The sequence below is a fragment of the Hyperolius riggenbachi genome, chromosome 11 (genome assembly GCF_040937935.1).
Source record: "Hyperolius riggenbachi isolate aHypRig1 chromosome 11, aHypRig1.pri, whole genome shotgun sequence".
Lineage (NCBI taxonomy): Eukaryota > Metazoa > Chordata > Amphibia > Anura > Hyperoliidae > Hyperolius > Hyperolius riggenbachi.
In genome coordinates this window covers 190284332-190305379 of record NC_090656.1, presented here as the reverse complement: position 1 = coordinate 190305379, position 21048 = coordinate 190284332, and the positions used below count along the sequence as shown (strand labels likewise).

Sequence of the window (21048 nt, the reverse complement as noted above, 5' to 3'; positions counted from 1 at the left end):
ATCTTCTTCTTCTTCTTCTTCATCTTCTTCTTCTTCTTCATCTTCTTCTTCTTCATCTTCTTCTTCTTCATCTTCTTCTTCTTCATCTTCTTCTTCTTCATCTTCTTCTCCTTCCTTTTCAATATAGTCTTATTCTTCTTCACGTATTTCTCTTTTCAATTTTTTTTAAAGAAATGCAGCTATTTTTGAGCGTAACAAATAGCTGGTGGGCGCACGCATGTTGGAAGCGCCATTGTATGTGCTCCCTGGCAGTGGAAACACAAAGACAGCAGGAGGTAAATTCAGCAGCAGGAGGAGGAGGATGAGTGTGTGGCGGCAGGCAGCTCGCCGTGACATAATAGCCCTGGTACCTAGCGGTGATACCAGGGCTGTAAATAAACACAACAGGAGGTCCCAGACAGCGGTCGTGCAGCCCACATTGTGTCCAATACACAACTGGGACAACACAGTTTTCAACCCGGGCACCTCAGAAAAATTAAACCTTTTTTTTTTTTTTAATGGTTTGTTTGGTTTTGGTTTTGCAACCAATATAGCTATTGTTTGACGTAATAGCTGGTGGCAGAGTGGCAGCAGAAGGTAAATCATCTGTGTACCCTGGCAGTGGGAAACACAGACAGACAGCAGCAGCAGGAGGAGGAATGGAGGAGTAGGCGAGCAGCTATTGTTTGACGTAATAGCTGGTGGCAGAGTGGCAGCAGAAGGTAAATCATCTGTGTACCCTGGCAGTGGGAAACACAGACAGACAGCAGCAGCAGCAGCAGGAGGAGGTATGGAGGAGCAGTGTGAGTGTGGCAGCAGGTAGGCAGCGTGACATAATAGCCCTGGTACCTAGCGGTGATACCAGGGCTGTAAATAAACACAACAGGAGGTCCCAGACAGCGGTCGTGCAGCCCACATTGTGTCCAATACACAACTGGGACAACACAGTTTTCAACCCGGGCACCTCAGAAAAATTAAACCTTTTTTTTTTTTTTATGGTTTTTTGGTTTTTGGTTTTGCAACCAATATAGCTATTGTTTGACGTAATAGCTGGTGGCAGAGTGGCAGCAGAAGGTAAATCATCTGTGTACCCTGGCAGTGGGAAACACAGACAGACAGCAGCAGCAGGAGGAGGAATGGAGGAGTAGGCGAGCAGCTATTGTTTGACGTAATAGCTGGTGGCAGAGTGGCAGCAGAAGGTAAATCATCTGTGTACCCTGGCAGTGGGAAACACAGACAGACAGCAGCAGCAGCAGCAGGAGGAGGTATGGAGGAGCAGTGTGAGTGTGGCAGCAGGTAGGCAGCGTGACATAATAGCCCTGGTACCTAGCGGTGATACCAGGGCTGTAAATAAACACAACAGGAGGTCCCAGACAGCGGTCGTGCAGCCCACATTGTGTCCAATACACAACTGGGACAACACAGTTTTCAACCCGGGCACCTCAGAAAAATTAAACCTTTTTTTTTTTTTTTATGGTTTTTTGGTTTTTGGTTTTGCAACCAATATAGCTATTGTTTGACGTAATAGCTGGTGGCAGAGTGGCAGCAGAAGGTAAATCATCTGTGTACCCTGGCAGTGGGAAACACAGACAGACAGCAGCAGCAGGAGGAGGAATGGAGGAGTAGGCGAGCAGCTATTGTTTGACGTAATAGCTGGTGGCAGAGTGGCAGCAGTAGGTAAATCATCTGTTTACCCTGGCAGTGGGAAACACAGACAGACAGCAGCAGCAGCAGCAGCAGCAGGAGGAGGTATGGAGGAGCAGTGTGAGTGTGGCAGCAGGTAGGCAGCGTGACATAATAGCCCTGGTACCTAGCGGTGATACCAGGGCTGTAAATAAACACAACAGGAGGTCCCAGACAGCGGTCGTGCAGCCCACATTGTGTCCAATACACAACTGGGACAACACAGTTTTCAACCCGGGCACCTCAGAAAAATTAAACCTTTTTTTTTTTTTTATGGTTTTTTGGTTTTTGGTTTTGCAACCAATATAGCTATTGTTTGACGTAATAGCTGGTGGCAGAGTGGCAGCAGAAGGTAAATCATCTGTGTACCCTGGCAGTGGGAAACACAGACAGACAGCAGCAGCAGGAGGAGGAATGGAGGAGTAGGCGAGCAGCTATTGTTTGACGTAATAGCTGGTGGCAGAGTGGCAGCAGAAGGTAAATCATCTGTGTACCCTGGCAGTGGGAAACACAGACAGACAGCAGCAGCAGCAGCAGGAGGAGGTATGGAGGAGCAGTGTGAGTGTGGCAGCAGGTAGGCAGCGTGACATAATAGCCCTGGTACCTAGCGGTGATACCAGGGCTGTAAATAAACACAACAGGAGGTCCCAGACAGCGGTCGTGCAGCCCACATTGTGTCCAATACACAACTGGGACAACACAGTTTTCAACCCGGGCACCTCAGAAAAATTAAACCTTTTTTTTTTTTTTATGGTTTTTTGGTTTTTGGTTTTGCAACCAATATAGCTATTGTTTGACGTAATAGCTGGTGGCAGAGTGGCAGCAGAAGGTAAATCATCTGTGTACCCTGGCAGTGGGAAACACAGACAGACAGCAGAAGGGCAGTACACAGCAGCCCACTGTAGGTGTAAAATGTGTGGCTGCAGGCGACGTAATAGTCAAAGTGAACCAGGCTGGCTTAGTGAGCAGGAGCCAGGAGGTGGTAAAGGGTGGTAAGGCACATTAACGATGGTTCCGGCAGCCAGTTCATGTCCCCCTCTCGCCGACAACAGGGGCCAGGAACTCGCCTTCCACCCACGCCTGGTTCATCTTGAGAAACGTCAGTCTGTCCACAGACTTGTGAGACAGACGTGAGCGTTTCTCGGTGACCACGCCACCAGCTGCACTGAAGCAGCGCTCGGACAGCACGCTGGAAGGGGGGCAGGACAGCACTTCCAGGGCGTACTGCGCCAGCTCGCTCCAGATCTCCATGCGCTTGACCCAATACTCCATGGGATCAACAGGGGCATCGCTGTCAAGCCCGCTGTACGACCCCATGTAGTCAGCCACCATGCGGGTCAGGCGCTGGCTGTGACCGGAGGAGGATGCTGCTGCATGCATCTCCTCTCTAGTCACTGCTGCCGGAGCCTCTACAGTCCTGTAGAGCTCGTGGCTGAGAGACAGCAGGTCTGTGGGGCGCTTGCTGCTGCTGGATGCAGGCACCTGCTGCTGCCTCTGTGCTGGCTGCTGGACAGTGGGGGTGGAAGGCTGGGGGAAGGCTTCCTCCAAGCGCTCAACAAGGGCCTGCTGCAAGCTCCTTATTTGTTGCGCTGGGTCTCCTCCTGCAGGCGGCAGGAACTGGCTCAACTTCCCCTTAAGGCGTGGGTCCAACATCATGCTGATCCAGATGTCCTCCCTCTGCTTCATCTGGATCACCCTGGGGTCCCTGCGCAGGCACGTCAGCATGTGCGCTGCCATTGGGAAGAGGCGGGCCACGTCTGCTGCCACATCGACGTCAGTGCTGTCCTCATCCTCCTCCTCTGCCGCCTCATCCTCTCTCCACCCCCGCACCAACTCAGCTGCGCTGTGCTGATCCCCCTCATCAGCAGCCAGGTCAGGGACCTCCACCAAGTCCTCCTCCTCCTCCCCCTCAGAGGTGGACTGCGCAGCTGGTTGCCGCTCCTGCTGGTCCAAGGCTGCCGCTCCCTGTTCCAGCAAAGCATCGAGGGCCCTGTTCAGCAGAGAAACCAGGGGCACCCACTCGCAGACCATAGCATGGTCCCTGCTCACCATGTTTGTGGCCTGCAGGAAGGGAGCCAGCACTAAGCACACCTGCTGCATGTGCCTCCAGTCATCATCGGGGACGATGGACGGGAAGTTGCTGGTCTTGTCCCTTCTCAGAGCTGCGGAAACAGTGGCCAGGGCAAGGTACTGTTTGACAGCGTGCCTCTGTTCAACCAGACGCTCCAACATCGCCAGGGTGGAGTTCCAGCGAGTCGGAACGTCAAGGATCAGCCGATGGCGTGGCAGATCCAGCTCCTTTTGCACGTCTTCCAGGCTCGCACAGGCTGCAGCCGAGCGCCGGAAGTGACGCACAACATTCCTTGCCGTTTCCAGCAGTTCGCCCATCCCCTGGTAGGTGCGCAGGAACTTCTGCACCACCAGGTTCAGCACGTGGGCAAGACAGGGAATGTGGGTCAGGTTTCCCCTGTGTATTGCGGCAACCAGATTGGCCCCATTGTCGGCCACCACCTCTCCGACTCTGAGGCCTCTGGGGGTCAGCCAAATCCTCTCCTGCTCCTGGAGTTTGGCCAACACATGGGTTGCCGTCAGCTTGGTCTTCCCAAGGCTGACCAAGTGCAGCAGCGCTTGGCAGTGGCGGGCCTTCACGCTGCTGCTGAGGCGGGGGGTTTGGCCAGGTGTGCCGGAGGATGGCAGAGGATCGGAGGAACCTGCTGCAGTTCCCCTGACCCTGCGGGGTGGCACCACCCACTGTGTTGCTGCTGCTGCTGTGCCCGCTGCTGCTCTCCCATCCTCACCCCCTTCCACCAAGCTGACCCAGTGGACAGTGAAGGACAGGTAGCGGCCTGTCCCGAAGCGGCTGCTCCAGGAGTCCATGGTGACGTGGACCCTTTCACCAACCGCGTGCTCCAGCCCTCGCTCCACATTGGCCATCACAAAGCGGTGCAGTGCAGGAATGGCCTTGCGGGAGAAAAAGTGTCTGCTGGGGAGCTGCCAGTCTGGGGCTGCGCAAGCAAGCAGCGCACGAATGTCGCTCCCCTCCTGCACGAGCGTGTACGGCAGGAGTTGGGAGCACATGGCCCGTGCCAGCAAGCCGTTCAGCTGCCGCACGCGACGGCTGCTGGGAGGCAGAGCCCTAACCACCCCCTGGAAGGACTCGCTCAAAAGGCTCTGGCGTGGCCTTTTGCTGACACGGGAATCAGCAGACACAGCAGAGGAGGCCACTGAGGACTGGCTGCCAGAACAGGCCTCAGTGTCGGCGGCAGGAGTTGCAGAGGGGGGAGGAGCAGTGCGTTTCCGCACTCCTGCTGGTGCTGCTGGAGGAGCAGGAGGGCGGGTGGCTGCTGTTGCTGCTGCTGCTGCTGAAGGCTGTGCAGTGATGGGTGTGGTGCCACTGCCAGCACCAGATGCCTTCAGCCTCTGGAACTCCTCATGCTGGTGGAAATGTTTAGCCGCAAGGTGGTTGATGAGCGAGCTGGTGCTGAACTTTAAGGGGTCTGCACCTCTGCTCAACTTCCGCTGACAGTGGTTGCAAGTGGCGTACTTGCTGTACACAGTGGGCATGGTGAAAAAGCGCCAGATTGGTGACAGAAACATCCCCCTACGGCATGGAAGCGCTGCTGCCTGTCTCCCTGTGGTGGTTGGGGGGGGGGCTTGGGTGCGGCTGGTGGTGGTACTGGCTGATGCTGCTGCTGCTGAGCCTGAGACACCAGCAGGGTGTGGGACGCTGCCAATGCTTGCAATGATGCGCCTCCTTGCAAGGCCCACAAGCGCATCCTCCTCCTCCTCCTCAGAGCTGCTGAGGACGACATCCCCTGGAGGTGGTGGCACCCAGTCTCTGTCTGTCACCGGGTCATCATCATCCTCCCCCTCCTGAAACATGTCCTGCTGGGATGAGGACCCCCCAAACTCCTCTCCTGATGCATGGATGGGCTGCTTGACTGTCGCCACAGTCTTGCTGTCCAATCCCTCATCCCCCAAAGTGCCCATCAGCATCTCCTCCTCAAGATCGCCAACAACAGCAGACAATTTACTCATGATGCCTGGGGTCAAAAGACTGCTGAATGACAGGTCGGCGAGTGACGGTGAACTGGCCTCCTCCCCAGACCCTGCTGGGCGGCTGCTGCGAACAGGGGTGGTGGTGGTGGTGAGGGTGGAGGCCTCGGATGCAGAGCTGATGGCGGGCTGCTCATCCTCCGTCATGAGTTGCACCACAGTGTCTGCATCCTTTTCCTCAATGGGACGTTTCCGACCCGGCTGGAGGAAAATGGGAGCAGGTGCTACACGCTGCTGCTGCTGTGTCTCTGCAGCGTGAGTTGCAGATGCTCCTGCTGGGCGGCGCCCAAGGCGTCCACGGCCAGTGGCTATGGGAGGAATGTTAGCCACTGACGCTGCTGCTGCTGCTGCGGAACTGTGCATGGTGGCGCGGCCGCGGCTTGCCACAATGCTGCTCCCTCTCCTCCTGATTCCCTTGCTGCCCTTCCCCTTGCCCAAACCGCGCTGGCTGCCACTTCCAGACATCTTCAATGTTTTGGGCGTATAGACAAAAGTTTTTTAAAAGGGCGGGTGAAAAGTGGGGTACTTTAATGGAGTGGGTTGGTTGGTGAGGTGACTGAGTGAGTGTCCCCTAGTACAGTAAGTAAGTAGTAACAGTCAGGAAGTACAACTAGCAGTTACAATAATCAGTAGTAATCACAAGTAAATTTAGTGTGTGTACACTCAGACAGTGAGTGCCCGCACGCAGGAGCTAGTAGCCTATGAACACAGTGACTGAGTGTCCTAGACTCCTAGTACAGTAAGAGTAAGTAGTAACAGTAAGTAGAACTAACTAATTACAATAATCAATCAGCGATCAGAAGGAAATGGAGTGTGGGTGGTGTGTGTACACTCAGACAGTGAGTGCCCGCACGCAGGAGCTAGTAGCCTATGAACACAGTGACTGAGTGTCCTAGACTCCTAGTACAGTAAGAGTAAGTAGTAACAGTAAGTAGAACTAACTAATTACAATAATCAATCAACGATCAGAAGGAAATGGAGTGTGGGTGGTGTGTGTACACTCAGACAGTGAGTGACCGCACGCAGGAGCTAGTAGCCTATGAACACACAGTGACTGAGTGTCCTAGACTCCTAGTACAGTAAGAGTAAGTAGTAACAGTAAGTAGAACTAACTAATTACAATAATCAATCAGCGATCAGAAGGAAATGGAGTGTGGGTGGTGTGTGTACACTCAGACAGTGAGTGACCGCACGCAGGAGCTAGTAGCCTATGAACACAGTGACTGAGTGTCCTAGACTCCTAGTACAGTAAGAGTAAGTAGTAACAGTAAGTAGAACTAACTAATTACAATAATCAATCAGCGATCAGAAGGAAATGGAGTGTGGGTGGTGTGTGTACACTCAGACAGTGAGTGCCCGCACGCAGGAGCTAGTAGCCTATGAACACAGTGACTGAGTGTCCTAGACTCCTAGTACAGTAAGAGTAAGTAGTAACAGTAAGTAGAACTAACTAATTACAATAATCAATCAGCGATCAGAAGGAAATGGAGTGTGGGTGGTGTGTGTACACTCAGACAGTGAGTGACCGCACGCAGGAGCTAGTAGCCTATGAACACACAGTGACTGAGTGTCCTAGACTCCTAGTACAGTAAGAGTAAGTAGTAACAGTAAGTAGAACTAACTAATTACAATAATCAATCAGCGATCAGAAGGAAATGGAGTGTGGGTGGTGTGTGTACACTCAGACAGTGAGTGACCGCACGCAGGAGCTAGTAGCCTATGAACACAGTGACTGAGTGTCCTAGACTCCTAGTACAGTAAGAGTAAGTAGTAACAGTAAGTAGAACTAACTAATTACAATAATCAATCAGCGATCAGAAGGAAATGGAGTGTGGGTGGTGTGTGTACACTCAGACAGTGAGTGACCGCACGCAGGAGCTAGTAGCCTATGAACACACAGTGACTGAGTGTCCTAGACTCCTAGTACAGTAAGAGTAAGTAGTAACAGTAAGTAGAACTAACTAATTACAATAATCAATCAGCGATCAGAAGGAAATGGAGTGTGGGTGGTGTGTGTACACTCAGACAGTGAGTGACCGCACGCAGGAGCTAGTAGCCTATGAACACAGTGACTGAGTGTCCTAGACTCCTAGTACAGTAAGAGTAAGTAGTAACAGTAAGTAGAACTAACTAATTACAATAATCAATCAGCGATCAGAAGGAAATGGAGTGTGGGTGGTGTGTGTACACTCAGACAGTGAGTGCCCGCACGCAGGAGCTAGTAGCCTATGAACACAGTGACTGAGTGTCCTAGACTCCTAGTACAGTAAGAGTAAGTAGTAACAGTAAGTAGAACTAACTAATTACAATAATCAATCAGCGATCAGAAGGAAATGGAGTGTGGGTGGTGTGTGTACACTCAGACAGTGAGTGACCGCACGCAGGAGCTAGTAGCCTATGAACACACAGTGACTGAGTGTCCTAGACTCCTAGTACAGTAAGAGTAAGTAGTAACAGTAAGTAGAACTAACTAATTACAATAATCAATCAGCGATCAGAAGGAAATGGAGTGTGGGTGGTGTGTGTACACTCAGACAGTGAGTGACCGCACGCAGGAGCTAGTAGCCTATGAACACAGTGACTGAGTGTCCTAGACTCCTAGTACAGTAAGAGTAAGTAGTAACAGTAAGTAGAACTAACTAATTACAATAATCAATCAGCGATCAGAAGGAAATGGAGTGTGGGTGGTGTGTGTACACTCAGACAGTGAGTGACCGCACGCAGGAGCTAGTAGCCTATGAACACAGTGACTGAGTGTCCTAGACTCCTAGTACAGTAAGAGTAAGTAGTAACAGTAAGTAGAACTAACTAATTACAATAATCAATCAGCGATCAGAAGGAAATGGAGTGTGGGTGGTGTGTGTACACTCAGACAGTGAGTGACCGCACGCAGGAGCTAGTAGCCTATGAACACAGTGACTGTCTGACTGAGTGTCCTAGACTCCTAGTACAGTAAGAGTAAGTAGTAACAGTAAGTACAACTAACTAACAATAATCTATCAGTAATCAGAAGGAAATAGAGTGTGTGTACACACAGACAGTGAGTGAGTGCACACACGCAGGAGCTAGCTAGTAGCCTATAAACAGTGACAGTCAGTGAGTGTCCTACTCCTAGTACAGTATAACTACAATACTATTAGTAAAGGACAGCAGAAATACTGGTATAGATGAGAGAAATAAACAGAGGACAGCTGCCCACAGAGGCAAGGCCCCCCTGAGGCCTAAACCTGTAAGCTTGCAGCAGCTGCCTGTCTCTAATGTAACACACAAGCTACTAACTAAAATACAATGTCTATCTAACTAACAACAATATAGGTGTATATGGCAGGTGTAGGTGAGCAAAAACGCTAGGTAAATGATCACAATAGAGCACTTGCTAAGCCAAAGCACAAAGGAGCAACTCTCTCTCTGTACAAGTCTCAGGCAAGCATGGAGAAACGGAACATGGCGGCCGCTATTTATAGGGTAGGGGCTGGCCAGGGTCCCCCTCTGTGATTGGCTGCCGTCAGAGGGCCTGGGAGCCCTCTGATTGGCTCTAAGGACATCAATCTGGGCTATGACGCTATTCGAGCTCGGTACCGAGCTCGAATAGCGCCGTTTGCTCGAATAGCTCGAATAGTGAATGGGCTATTCGAGTGTACTCGGATAGCCCATTCGAATAGCTACAGCTATTCGGAGCTCGAATACCGAGCTCGGATAGCTGAAAAAGAGCTCGAATATTCGAGCTACTCGAATATTCGAGCTCTGCTGAGCACCACTGCCTGTGAGTGGAGTGCAGAGCCTGTGTGCCCAGCTTCTCCCCATGCCTTGGCTCTAAGCATGGTGCCTGCAGCCCGTGTCCATTCCCACCTCCAGTAATTGTGCTGAGTGTAAATGAGGAGGGGGAGGGAAGGTCAGAGGGCACAACTGCTACAGTGTCAGCCAGGCAGAGGACAGCAGATTATCCCGCATCAGCATGTGTGAGGAAGAAGAGGCAGCTAGGTGAGGAGAATATCTGGAGGAGAGCAAAGCAGTTACCGTGGGGCTTTATAACTGACGTCATTACTCTGTATATGAAGCATGTCCCGCGGTGACTGCTCTGTTCTCTGTAATTCCTCTGCCGCTCTCCATCCTGACTTCTCAACCCGGGACACAGATGGGCTGCCGTGGGAGGCGGGATCAAGCCACCCAAAGCGTGTCCGTCCCGCCGAATACGGGACGGTTGTGGGGTTTGAAACTAAAAAAAAAATCCTGTTAGGAAAATTCTGGCTGTTTTGAAGGCAAATTTTATTTGCAGTTCAATATTCACCATGGGACTCAGAGTCGCTCACCTAATAGGTAGCACACCGGTGCACTTCTCCAGCAGGTACACCACTTCTGTTAATCCAAATTCATCCAAAAGTAAGAAGAAGGCACTCCACAGGCTTCAAACTTCTGTTTGTTTTATTGGAGCACAAAGGCCACAAGTTTGAAGCCTGTGGAGTGCCTTCTTCTTACTTTTGGATACATTTTATTTGCAGCCCTGAAGAACTGTTTGACCAGGTCCAGATCAAATTGAGACCACAAAACTCCAATGTTTGATTAGTCCCTCTGTTACAGAAGTTATTTCATACAACCTAACTAGCAATAGCAATAATACAACAATCTGGTAATGTCTCTTCAGAAGGCAGGATTCTTTTCTGGGTCATTCAGAAGAAGAGCAACAACAATATCTAACAACTGACCTGAGATCGGATAGCAAATTCCTGTAAAAGGAATTAAAATTAAGAAAAGCACACTAGGAAGTGCAGAAAACCATGCGTTTGTTTTCCGCACTGTGCATTTTCTTTTTTTCGATGCGTTTTTGAATGTGTTTGCAATTGGGTCTCGTGTCTGATTTTGCAATTGCTTTTTTGGTGCATTTTGCGTTTTGTGGATTTTTTATATTTTCCCCTTATCAATGGAGTAAAACACAGTATCATGTTGTTTTGTTAGGAAAAGAAATTAATTAAAGAGTTCCTGAGACAAGAAGCATCTCAGGTACCATGCTTCCCTAGGGCTTCCTTAAGCCCCCTTAGGGCCACTCGTCCCTCGTTGTCCCCCCGAGTGGGTCCGGTCCCTGACAATTCAGCCTGAAAGCCTGGCCGAGACGTGCTTCATTGTGCATGCGCAGCCAGGTGCACTCCCCTGTCTTGTTCCCGTGACTGGGAGCTTTCTGCGTTTGCGCAGTAGTATTACACAGGCACAGAACACTCCCAGGGACGGGAGCGCAACAGGGGAGCGCACCTGGTGATGAAGCATGGCTTTTGGGCTGAATTGACGGGCACCCGGAGCCACCAGGGGAGACGGCGAGGGGCGAGCGGCCTTAAGGGGGCTTAAGGAACCCCCAAGTATGGAACCTGAGACGCTTCTCGTCTCTGGTTCCATTAAAACACATGTAAAAACACAATCCTCTGCATCTTCATTGAGATACATTATGTGCTTTTACATGCATTTTGCAAAATGATGCAGCAAGTTGTGCGTTTCGAAAAATGCACATGTACATGTACATATAAAAGGCACAGATATGCGTTTTTTTTTTTTTCATGCGGCCCGTAGGCTTTCATTGATGGAAAAAACACTAGCATTTCTGCCTAGTGTGTTCCTAGCCTCTGTAAAATTATCCCCTGAGTTTTTAAAAGTCCAAAATTCTGGGAAGTCCATGAATCCTTGTAAGATAATTCAGCAATATTTGAAAAGTCCACAAGATTCTTTACCAGAGTTCTGTTCTGGTTTTATCGATGGTATGAGATCAGGCAAAGGACACTCATGAGCCTGGGCTCTTAGATGGACTCCGAGCACCTCTCATGGGCATGCCTTTAAAGAGACTCTGACCAGTACTTAAAGATGCATACCATTCTGTGGCTTGTGCTCTCCTCATTCTTTTGATGCCGTTTTACACCAAATAGTTTTTATTCAATTTCAATTTAAAAATCGCAGCTGCCATCTTGGCTATGTTATGAATTCTGTGTCACCCCAGTCTTCTCAGTTAGAGAAGTGCATCCCTGAATGAAACAGGAAGAGGAAGTGACTTGCATGGCCATTACAAGAGGCTCCTCTAGAGGGGTCATAGCATGACTTTGTTGGAAGTCATCTGGTTTAAAGGCATGCCCATGAGAGGTGCTCGGAGTCCTTTTAAAGTGTACCTGAGATGGGGCCACAGCAATAAAATATACATACCTCCAGCCAAGGGCATAACTAGACTTAATAGGGCCCCCCTGCAAAAATGATAGCATGAAGTCCCCTTGGTCCCCAAACCCCATGGAGGTCACTTGATTGGGAGCCGGTGAATAACACATGCTCCTGCACACAGACTTTGTGAGCAAATAGGGTGGTTTCTCTGCTAATTGGCAACACTTGTGGTTGGTGAGAGTAAGGAGTTAGGACCCCCAATGCCTCTGGGCCCCCCTACGATGGCAGGGGTTGCAGAGGTAATTGCTACGCCCATGCCTCCAGCCCCCTCCGGCCTGATCACTCCCATGCCATCCTTTTCTGACTGCCTGTTTGCCCGAAACTGACCCCGAAAAATGCTCCAGTCGGGGCCAGTCGGCACAGGCAAAGTCCGGCCAGGTGCACTCCCCTGTGTCGCTCCTGTCGCCGGGAGCGTTCTGCTCCTGTGCAGTGGACACGACAGGCAGGGTCAATCAAAGCACGGGGATCACGTTCTTTAAAATCACTGGACCCAAAGGAGTGCCCATTATTCTCAAGAAGCAGGCGTAAGTTACCAGCACTCGCTTTGGCGTACTACCTCAGCATAGCGTGGGCTGAGTGCGCACTCCTCTGGCTAAGCTTAATTACACACTGATTAAATAGCGCAAGTAGCAGGATGTTACTCACGCTATTTTTAGTGGTGAATCAACCCCAATGACTGCGAGATCAGTTTTTTTTAGTTTTGGCATGAGCTTCTAAATTCATACACATGAAACCCTGGTGATGTATTATATTTCATATCAGAGAAATTAATAACTCGACTTTGGAGTATGACGCAAATTATGAATCATCTCTTAAAACCCTCATATTTTGCAGAAGAATACATGAAGCAAATTAAATAAAATCAGATTTACTTACCTGGGGCTTTTTCTAGCGCCTAGAAGTCTATTGTCCCTCACCGCAGCTCTGCCCCGCATTTGTGCATTCACAGAAGCCTCCAACCGGGTCGGCAGCCACTATGAGGGAAGCCCCCAAGATTCATTTATACATTATTTAGTCAGTGTTTGCCCATTGTAAAATCTTCCCTTAAAGTCGGGGACCAATTTACATTCTGAGATGTATCACTGGTGGTGACACCTTTAGTTCTGCCAGGTGATCTGTACGGAATGTTCGGTACTAAGAGTTCTATGCACAGAGGGAGATACTGCTTGCTTGGCAGTTGGAAAAAGCCGTTATTTCCTACAATGAGATTCACAGACAGCTGTCAGGACCTTGGTCATGACATCACACTGTGGAAGGGGTTGCTCAACAATATCAGCCATATGGCCCTCCTGATGATCTGTTTGAGTAAAAGTAAAGATTTCTAATGGGAAAGGGGGTATCAGCTACTGATTGGGATGAAGTTCAATCTCCCCTGCACTTTTGGTAACCCAAGAGCAGATATTTCAACTGACATTGGTCCTACTATTCTTGCTGTCAGAAGGAAGTGATTTATGACCATGAGTTGGTGAGGGCCTATTGCTGGGTACACACGGTACGATTTTCCGTGCGATTTTCAGACCCGATCGTTTGCTCGATTCTGCACTCGATTCTGTGCTCTTATTTTCGCTCATTTTTCTTATCTTTTTCCATTCACTTCTATGAGAAATCGATCGCAGAATCAATCGGGAGTAATAGTGGACATGAGGGATTTTATCAATCGGATCCATCTATCGCACAGAAAATTGTATCGTGTGTACCCAGCATAACGGTTGTGCCATGGAGTCTGGGATTTTTCCGGTTAAAATACCGGGGATTTTTCTGTTTAAAATGCATTTGGAAACCTTTTTTCACAAAGTGTACCACCCAAAGAAAGCCTTATTGGTGGCAAAGAAAACCCAAGATATAGATTGTTTTGTTGTGATAAGTAGTAATAAAGTTATAGTCCAATGAATGGAAGGGGCGCTGAAACATGAAAATTGCTCTGGTACAGAAGGGGAAAAAACCCTCATTAGTGAAGTGGTTAATTACATTCATTTTTTTGAGAGCTTAAAAATGCAACATGGTGAAAACAGATGAAAACAGAAGTAAGGTCCGGTTCACACTTGAGCGGATGCAGAATGGAAACAGTAAGCGCATCTGTGAGGCAGATGCAACAATTAAACCCGTCCATTCCACGCCTGCACACTGTCTGTTCCACGTCTGCACATCCGCTCCTGCGTCGATCATGTCTGCCCGTAAGCATCCTGGCTCACCTGCCCCACTGCCGCCCAGTCCCTTCTAAACAGCCCGGAGGCCAGCAGAAGCATTGGGGCTTTTCACAGGTTGCAGCAGGTAGTGTTGAGCGAAAATGCATATATTCTTTTCGGCGAATTTTCACCAAAATAAGTAAAATTTTCGTTTGCTAGCGAAAATTCACGCAAATATTTTAGCATTTATTTTCACCTAATGTCCGCGATTTTCACAGTAAATTGTAAAGCCCCCTTACAAGCGAGATTCCCCAAATTGACTGAGTATGTTAAGGAGAACAGTGGATATAAGGGGGGGGGGGGGGGGAATAGCAGCGGCTTGGTCTGTGTGACCATCACCCCCATAAGTCAGGAGAAGCTGGCAGTGTACATAACCCTATAAAATGACAGTGGCGGGGGGAGCAGCGGCTCGGTCAGAGTGACCATCACCCCCATAAGTAAGGTCCAGGAGAAGCAGTGTACATATCCCATAAAATGACAGTGGCAGGGGAGCAGCGGCTTGGTCAGAGTGACCATCACCCCCATAAGTCGGGTCCAGGAGAAGCAGGCAGCGGTACATATCCCATAAAATGAGAGTGGCGGGGGGAGCAGCGGCTTGGTCTGTGTGACCATCACCCCCATAAGTCAGGAGAAGCTGGCAGTGTACAAATAAAAAAAAATCCAGAGGCAGATAGGAACATCAGCTTGGACACAGCGACAATGCTTTAAGGATAACTGTAGTGGGGGGAAATGGAGGAGTTGCCTGGCAGCCCCACTGGTCTGTTTGGCTGCAGGAGTATTTGAATCAAACCAGAAACAAGCATGCAGCTAATCTTGTCAGAAATAGGGATGGTCGGAATGCCAATTTCCGATTCCGCGGTAAATCCGCATTCCGTCATGTACCGATTTCAGATTCCGCTACCAATTTCCGCATTCCAATCGGAACGCTAAAGTAGGCGGATATTTACTGTAATGTAAAATGCAGAAAATAGGCAGATGCAGATTTTCTGCATTTTACATTACAGTAAAAATCTGCCGATTTTAGCGGTTAATAGCAAAGCCCCCTTAAGTCCTAGAAACACCAAATTTTTAGGGTTTATTAAACCGAATCTTGTGAACAAGATGCAACAAATTTTTTTCAAAAAGACCTTATAGTTTTTGAGAAAATCAATGTTCAATTCGGGTGGAATTTCCGCGATTTCCAGCGGAAATTTCCGCGATTTCCGGCGGAAGTCCGCCTAGGGCACTTGCAGTACCGATTTCCGCATTCCGATGCGGAAATGCAATTTCCGATCGGAATTTCGGAAATTGCATTTCCGCGGAATCCGAATGAGCATCCCTAGTCAGAAATCAAATATCAGAAACACCTGATTTGCTGCATGCTTGTTCAGAGTCTATGGCTATAAGTAATAATGGTAGAGGATCAGCAACATAGCCAGGGAACTGGTATTGCTCAAAAGGAAATAAATATGGCAGCCTCCATATACCTCTCAATATAATAGTCCTTTAAAGGACAACTGTAGCGAGAAGAATATGGAGGCTGTCATATTTATTTCCTCTGAAACAATACCAGTTGCCTGGCTATCTTGCTAATCTTCTGCCTCTAATACTTTTAGCCATAGACCCGGAACAAGCATGGAGCAGATCAGGTGTTTCTAACATTATTGTCAGATCTGAGCGGTTCGTGAGACTTTTTAAAAACGCTTGGGGATAGAAAACTGTTTGGCATACATAGCACCGCTAAACACGATCGCTCCCAAAACGCTGCAGTGTCCAGTGATTTTTCCACATTAATCGTGGAAAAATCACACCTGCAAAATGCTAGCGGTAATCGCCGGCATTTTGCGGTTTTAGGTGCGAATGGGGCCTTAGAGCGGTTTTCCAAGAGTTTTTGTTACAAAAGCTGATTAGTAACAGCTTTACTGTAACAATATATGAAATCTGCTACACAAAAACGCTTCAAAAAATGCTAGGCATGTTTAGAAAACCTCTCTAAACATGCCTAGAATGGCTCTGAAATCTGCTCCAAAAACCTCTAGCATTTGCAGATCTGCTAGAGGTTTTTGGTGTGCACTGGGCCTAACTCTCCCCAACAGAGGCTGGTGTGTCAGAGAGCTAGTCTTCTCAGGGGACTGTCTGTTGTCTGATTGGTTGTAGTTATATGGTTCCTGGGTCAATTCCGTTGCTAAGAATCATGGGCGGCCTAATATGGGGAGAGAAGACATTACTTCCTATCAATCTTCGAATTTTCATGCTAAGCACATGCCGAATATAGCAGTTATTATCGAAATTTGCTATTGGGGCGAAAATATGACCCTTTTCCTTTAATTTCGCTATTTGGGCGAAAACGCACAAATTTAAGCTTATTTTCGTGAAAATTAGGCGAAATCGAAAATGGTATTTTTTATGCGAAAAAGACTTTGCCGAAAATTCACCAGCAACACTGGCAGCAGGCCAATTCTCCCTAGAAACAGGAAGAATTTTCATTGGTCCAACATGAACCAATGAGAATTTTCCCTGTTGAGCATTTCCAATGATTTTTTGCAGTCCAATGGAGATTCCCCATGCTAATACCAGCCACTGCGCTGTTTAGAAGGGACCAAGCGGCAGCGATGGGTGGCAGGGACATGTAAGTATCACGTCACGGCGGTGACGTAGATGCGGCAACTAGCCTAGTGAGAATGGGCAGTGTCTGTTCTCATAAGCTGTCATTGGAGACATTTTCCCTTCCGGTCCAGGAAAATGTGGGAAGTTCGGACTCTGCATTCTGTCTTGTGTTCCGTAGAGAACGGATCTGTGTTTTTGTGGAAACAGATCTTATTTTTAACATAGGATCTGCTTCCTGCTTTTAAGTGGAGCTTAACGTCTTTAAGAAAGTGTGAACCGGCCCCAAAAGCTTTGTGAATCATCCTCAATATATCTAGAAATACCTGCAATGAACCAGCAGAATAAAAAGAAGATGAGAATTCCTTCGATGACTATTGTCGCCTTTTCGGAGAGGAAATAGAGAAGCAAGAGAAGTAAAAAAAGCAATTGACCTGAGCCAGCCACTATCAAGTAGATGGGAATCATGGGCTGAATCTTGCAGTGATTGAGGTCTGAGGCCCCTGTTGGTACAACAAAGTAAAATAACATTTAACACTACATTACAGAATTAACTTTACCATAACTCGTGTTTATGACTTTGAATAGAACACATATTGATAATACCTTTGCTAATCATGAAAATGCTGAATGCTACAAGCGATACTATACCACCGATTATCCGTGTCTCTGAAATGACAAACACACATTAAAAGTGCATAGAATTAACATTTAATTGAAATAATTTATTTACACTAACAAGCTAGACAAGACACATAACATTTATGTTGTGTATTTCTCCTGGTGGACTCCAAGCGCCAGAGCTGCAGCCACTAGGACCCACTCTATAGGCAGTAGCGGTGTTGACAGTGGCGTAGCTAAGAAGCTGTGGGCCCCGGTGCAAGTTTAGCATTGGGGCCCCCCAAGCACTCTATACATAACAATTGCTACGACACACCAAAACCAATCAAGGACAACCACAGTGTCAGAGGTGCAAGAAGGGGATGGGAAACTGTGTGTTAATGCTCACTACTATTCAAATCAACTATATAAGTGAATATTATCAGCACAGGACCAATAAAGAGCTAATACTGTGTTTGAGGAGTGGGCCCCTCTAGCCCAAGGGCCCCTATGCGGTGGCTACCTCTGCAACCCCAATTGCTACGCCACTGAGTGTTGGGGAGTCTGGCCTAAGTTCTCCTTACTGAATAGGTGCTGGCTTACTCAACAGGAAGAGCGGAGATTCAAACCCTGGTTTTCTCAGTCAGAGACAGAGCCCTTAAAGAGACTCCGTAACAAAAATTTCATCCGGTTTTCTTCCATCCTACAAGTTCCAAAATCTATTCTAATGTGTTCTGGCTTACTGTAGCACGTTCTACTATCACCATCTCTGTAATAAATCAACTTATCTCTCTCCTGTCAGACTTGTCGGCCTGTTAACATCAAAATTGAGCAAACATGTTCAGGCAACAATAATTACCCTAATTACCTAAATAGGATTCATTAAATGCAGGGGGAAAGAGGTCCTCGACCTCCAAACTACTAATTGACAAACAAAAAAAGGGAAAAAAGGTCCCCCTCAAATATCACAAACGTTATATAGCCATATATGAGCAAAAAATATATAAATCGAGCCTGAGACCAAAGTATCAATTGAAACAATCTTTATTCATAGCCAGCTCAAAACTTAATAAAAACAATTAAAAACATGCCGCCAATCAGGGTCAAGGCCCCTAAATAATATTAATCACAAACAGTCACATGTCAAGATATTAAATAATTTGGCTGCCTACCCGGGGAGTCATGTGGTACAAATATATAGCGATGCCTCAATCGTAAAAAACAAAATAATTAATCATCATCTAGAGACAATCGCCCCACATATAACCCCAGGGAAGCAACCTCCAACACTAGTAAAAAATATCATGTACATAAAAAATCTTGTCGGCCTGTGTCTGGAAGGCTGCCAAGTTCTTCAGTGTTGTGGTTCTGCTATGAACTCCCCGTTCCAGGGCCCTCTATGCACACTGCCTGTGTGTTATTTAGATTAGTGCAGCTTCTCTCTGCTCTATTATCTTTTACAAGCTGGATAAATCCTCCTCTGAGCTGGCTGGGCTTTCACATACTGAGGAATTACATACAGGCAGAGCTGTCTGCACTCTGCAGGAAGAAACAGCCTGACACTTCAGTGGAAGATAGCTGCAGGGGGAAAGAAACACACAAATGATCTCTTGAGATTAAAAAGGAAGGCTGTATACAGCCTGCTTGTGTATGGATGTATTTTCTATGTGTGGACATACTTTACATCAACCTACTCCCTGTTTTGGTGGCCATTTTGTTTGTTTATAAACAAACTTTTTAAAACTGTTTTTAACCACTTTTAATGTGGCGGGGAGCAGCGAAATTGTGACAGAGGGTAATAGGAGATGTCCCCTAACGCACTGGTATGTTTACTTTTGTGCGATTTTAACAATACAGATTCTCTTTAAAGGGAATCTGAAGTGAAAATAAGCTTATTATATAATGAATTGTATGTGTAGTACAGCTAAGAAATAGAACATTAGTAGCAAAGAAGAGAGTCTAAGGACTCTTGCACACTGCAAGTGATTCCGATTCAGATTCCGCTTTTTAATCAGTTTTTACAGCCAATTCAGATTCCGATTTGCAGTGTGCCTTATATTGTTTTCCAGTACATGAAGAGATAAAAAAAAAAAACTTTCATTGTTATATATATGCAAAAGAGCTTCTCTGAGCTCTCCGACCCAACTTGGGATTGGCTACAGTCCTGTTTTCTGAAGCTCTTATCTCAACCTGTCTCTCACTGTTTCTTGTTTGTTTAAGGTTTTTCTGGCAGGAAATCCAAAGGGTCATTAGCTCTGCTCTGTTTCATGTGTAGTTTGTAAACTGTAAATATTAGAGAATGATATAATGTTATAGAAAAAAAAAACGCTATATAACTACAAATAAAAAATGTAATACTCTTTTGTTTCTACTAATGTTCTATTAATTATCTGTACTACACATACAATTCATGACATCATAAGTTTTTTGTTCGCTTTAGTGTTACCATCCAGCCACAGCTGCAAGCTAGTAAGTTAAATACTTACATCATCACAGACATCAGATAGCCAGAAGAATATATTTACTGCTACCAGCAACCTAAACAAATACAATACTGTAGATAGGAGTGTTTGAAAGTTGCCTTTAGGTTTTGATATTTAGAGATGGTCAATGACATTGTTATATTCTGGCTTGCATTATTATTAATGATGATTTATACTGTGCTATGCTATTGTCCTCCATGGCCCTGTACAGAGCAAGTAACAGACAAGAGTACATAAAAATACAGACCTTGGTACATAATACAGAGGTGGTAGACAGTATAAAAGTAATAATGACAAAAGTATAGTGATTGACTAAACATATTGAACCTTACAAGGCAGAAAAGGGAACGAGCATTGCCCTTCAGAGCTTACAATTAGTGATGATCGTAATCAGCTAATTACAATTATGGAAATTTTTGCGTACATTTTCGCAATTTCGCCTAAACGTAATTTTGTACATTTGATTTCGTAGTTATTCGTAACTTCGCATAATTTTTGCATAATTTTGTGCCGACTTTGGCAGTGAATAGCAAAGCCCACCATACATGCTATTGACACCAAAAAGACCTTGTAGTTTTTGAGAAAATCGATTTTAAAAATGCAAAGAAAAAATGGTTTTTAAACTCAGAAAAGTGACAATTTAAAAATCATTTTACTTTGCATTTTTAAAATCAATTTTCTCAAAAACTACAAGCTCTTTTTGAAAAAATCTTTTTTTGACTTGTACCCGCTCTTCACTTTGGTTTCAATAGCTTTGCTATTAAGTTTAACCACTAAAGTCGGCACAAAATGATGCGAAATTTCTCAGAAATTACGCAAAAAATTACGCAAAATATTGAAATATTACTATTACATACGAAATTAATTATGATTATCCCTGAGATGTCACATTACGATTATGATGCGTAATTGCGAATTTCGATGCAAAATTCAGTCCACCACTGCTTACAATCTATAGGAATAGGGAGGAAACAAGAAGTATGGAAATATATAAGGATTTCATACAGGGTTGTTGTTTCTGAGCACTACATTCAGAAAGGAGCACGGCTCATCCATAGGTTGAAAGCTAAATGTCCGAGGTTAGACTGTATGCTGGTCTGAAAATGTGTGTTGTAAGTAGGGATGATCGAAAGAAAGAGAAAATTCCGTTCTGCCGGAAATCACGGATTCCGTCAGTGTTAAATTCCGTCGCTATGAAAATTCCACCGGATTTGTACGAAATTCCGAGGAAAATTTAAAAAAAAAATTCGCTAAAGTAACCCTGTTTACCCTATATGATAGCCCATAGA

The 21048-nt window shown here is 46.7% G+C and overlaps 1 protein-coding gene across 1 annotated transcript in view; it reads right to left on the bottom strand.

Annotated features, from left to right (window-relative positions):
• LOC137538298 (transmembrane protein 272-like) overlaps positions 1 to 21048 on the bottom strand; it is a 56569-nt gene that overhangs the window by 11795 nt on the left and 23726 nt on the right. Inside the window, exons 2-3 of the mRNA XM_068260378.1 lie at positions 17283 to 17345; positions 17003 to 17179 (exon numbers count right to left, since the gene is read on the bottom strand). Coding sequence (XP_068116479.1) covers positions 17003 to 17179; positions 17283 to 17345 — 240 coding nt within the window. The remainder of the gene's footprint in view (positions 1 to 17002; positions 17180 to 17282; positions 17346 to 21048) is intronic.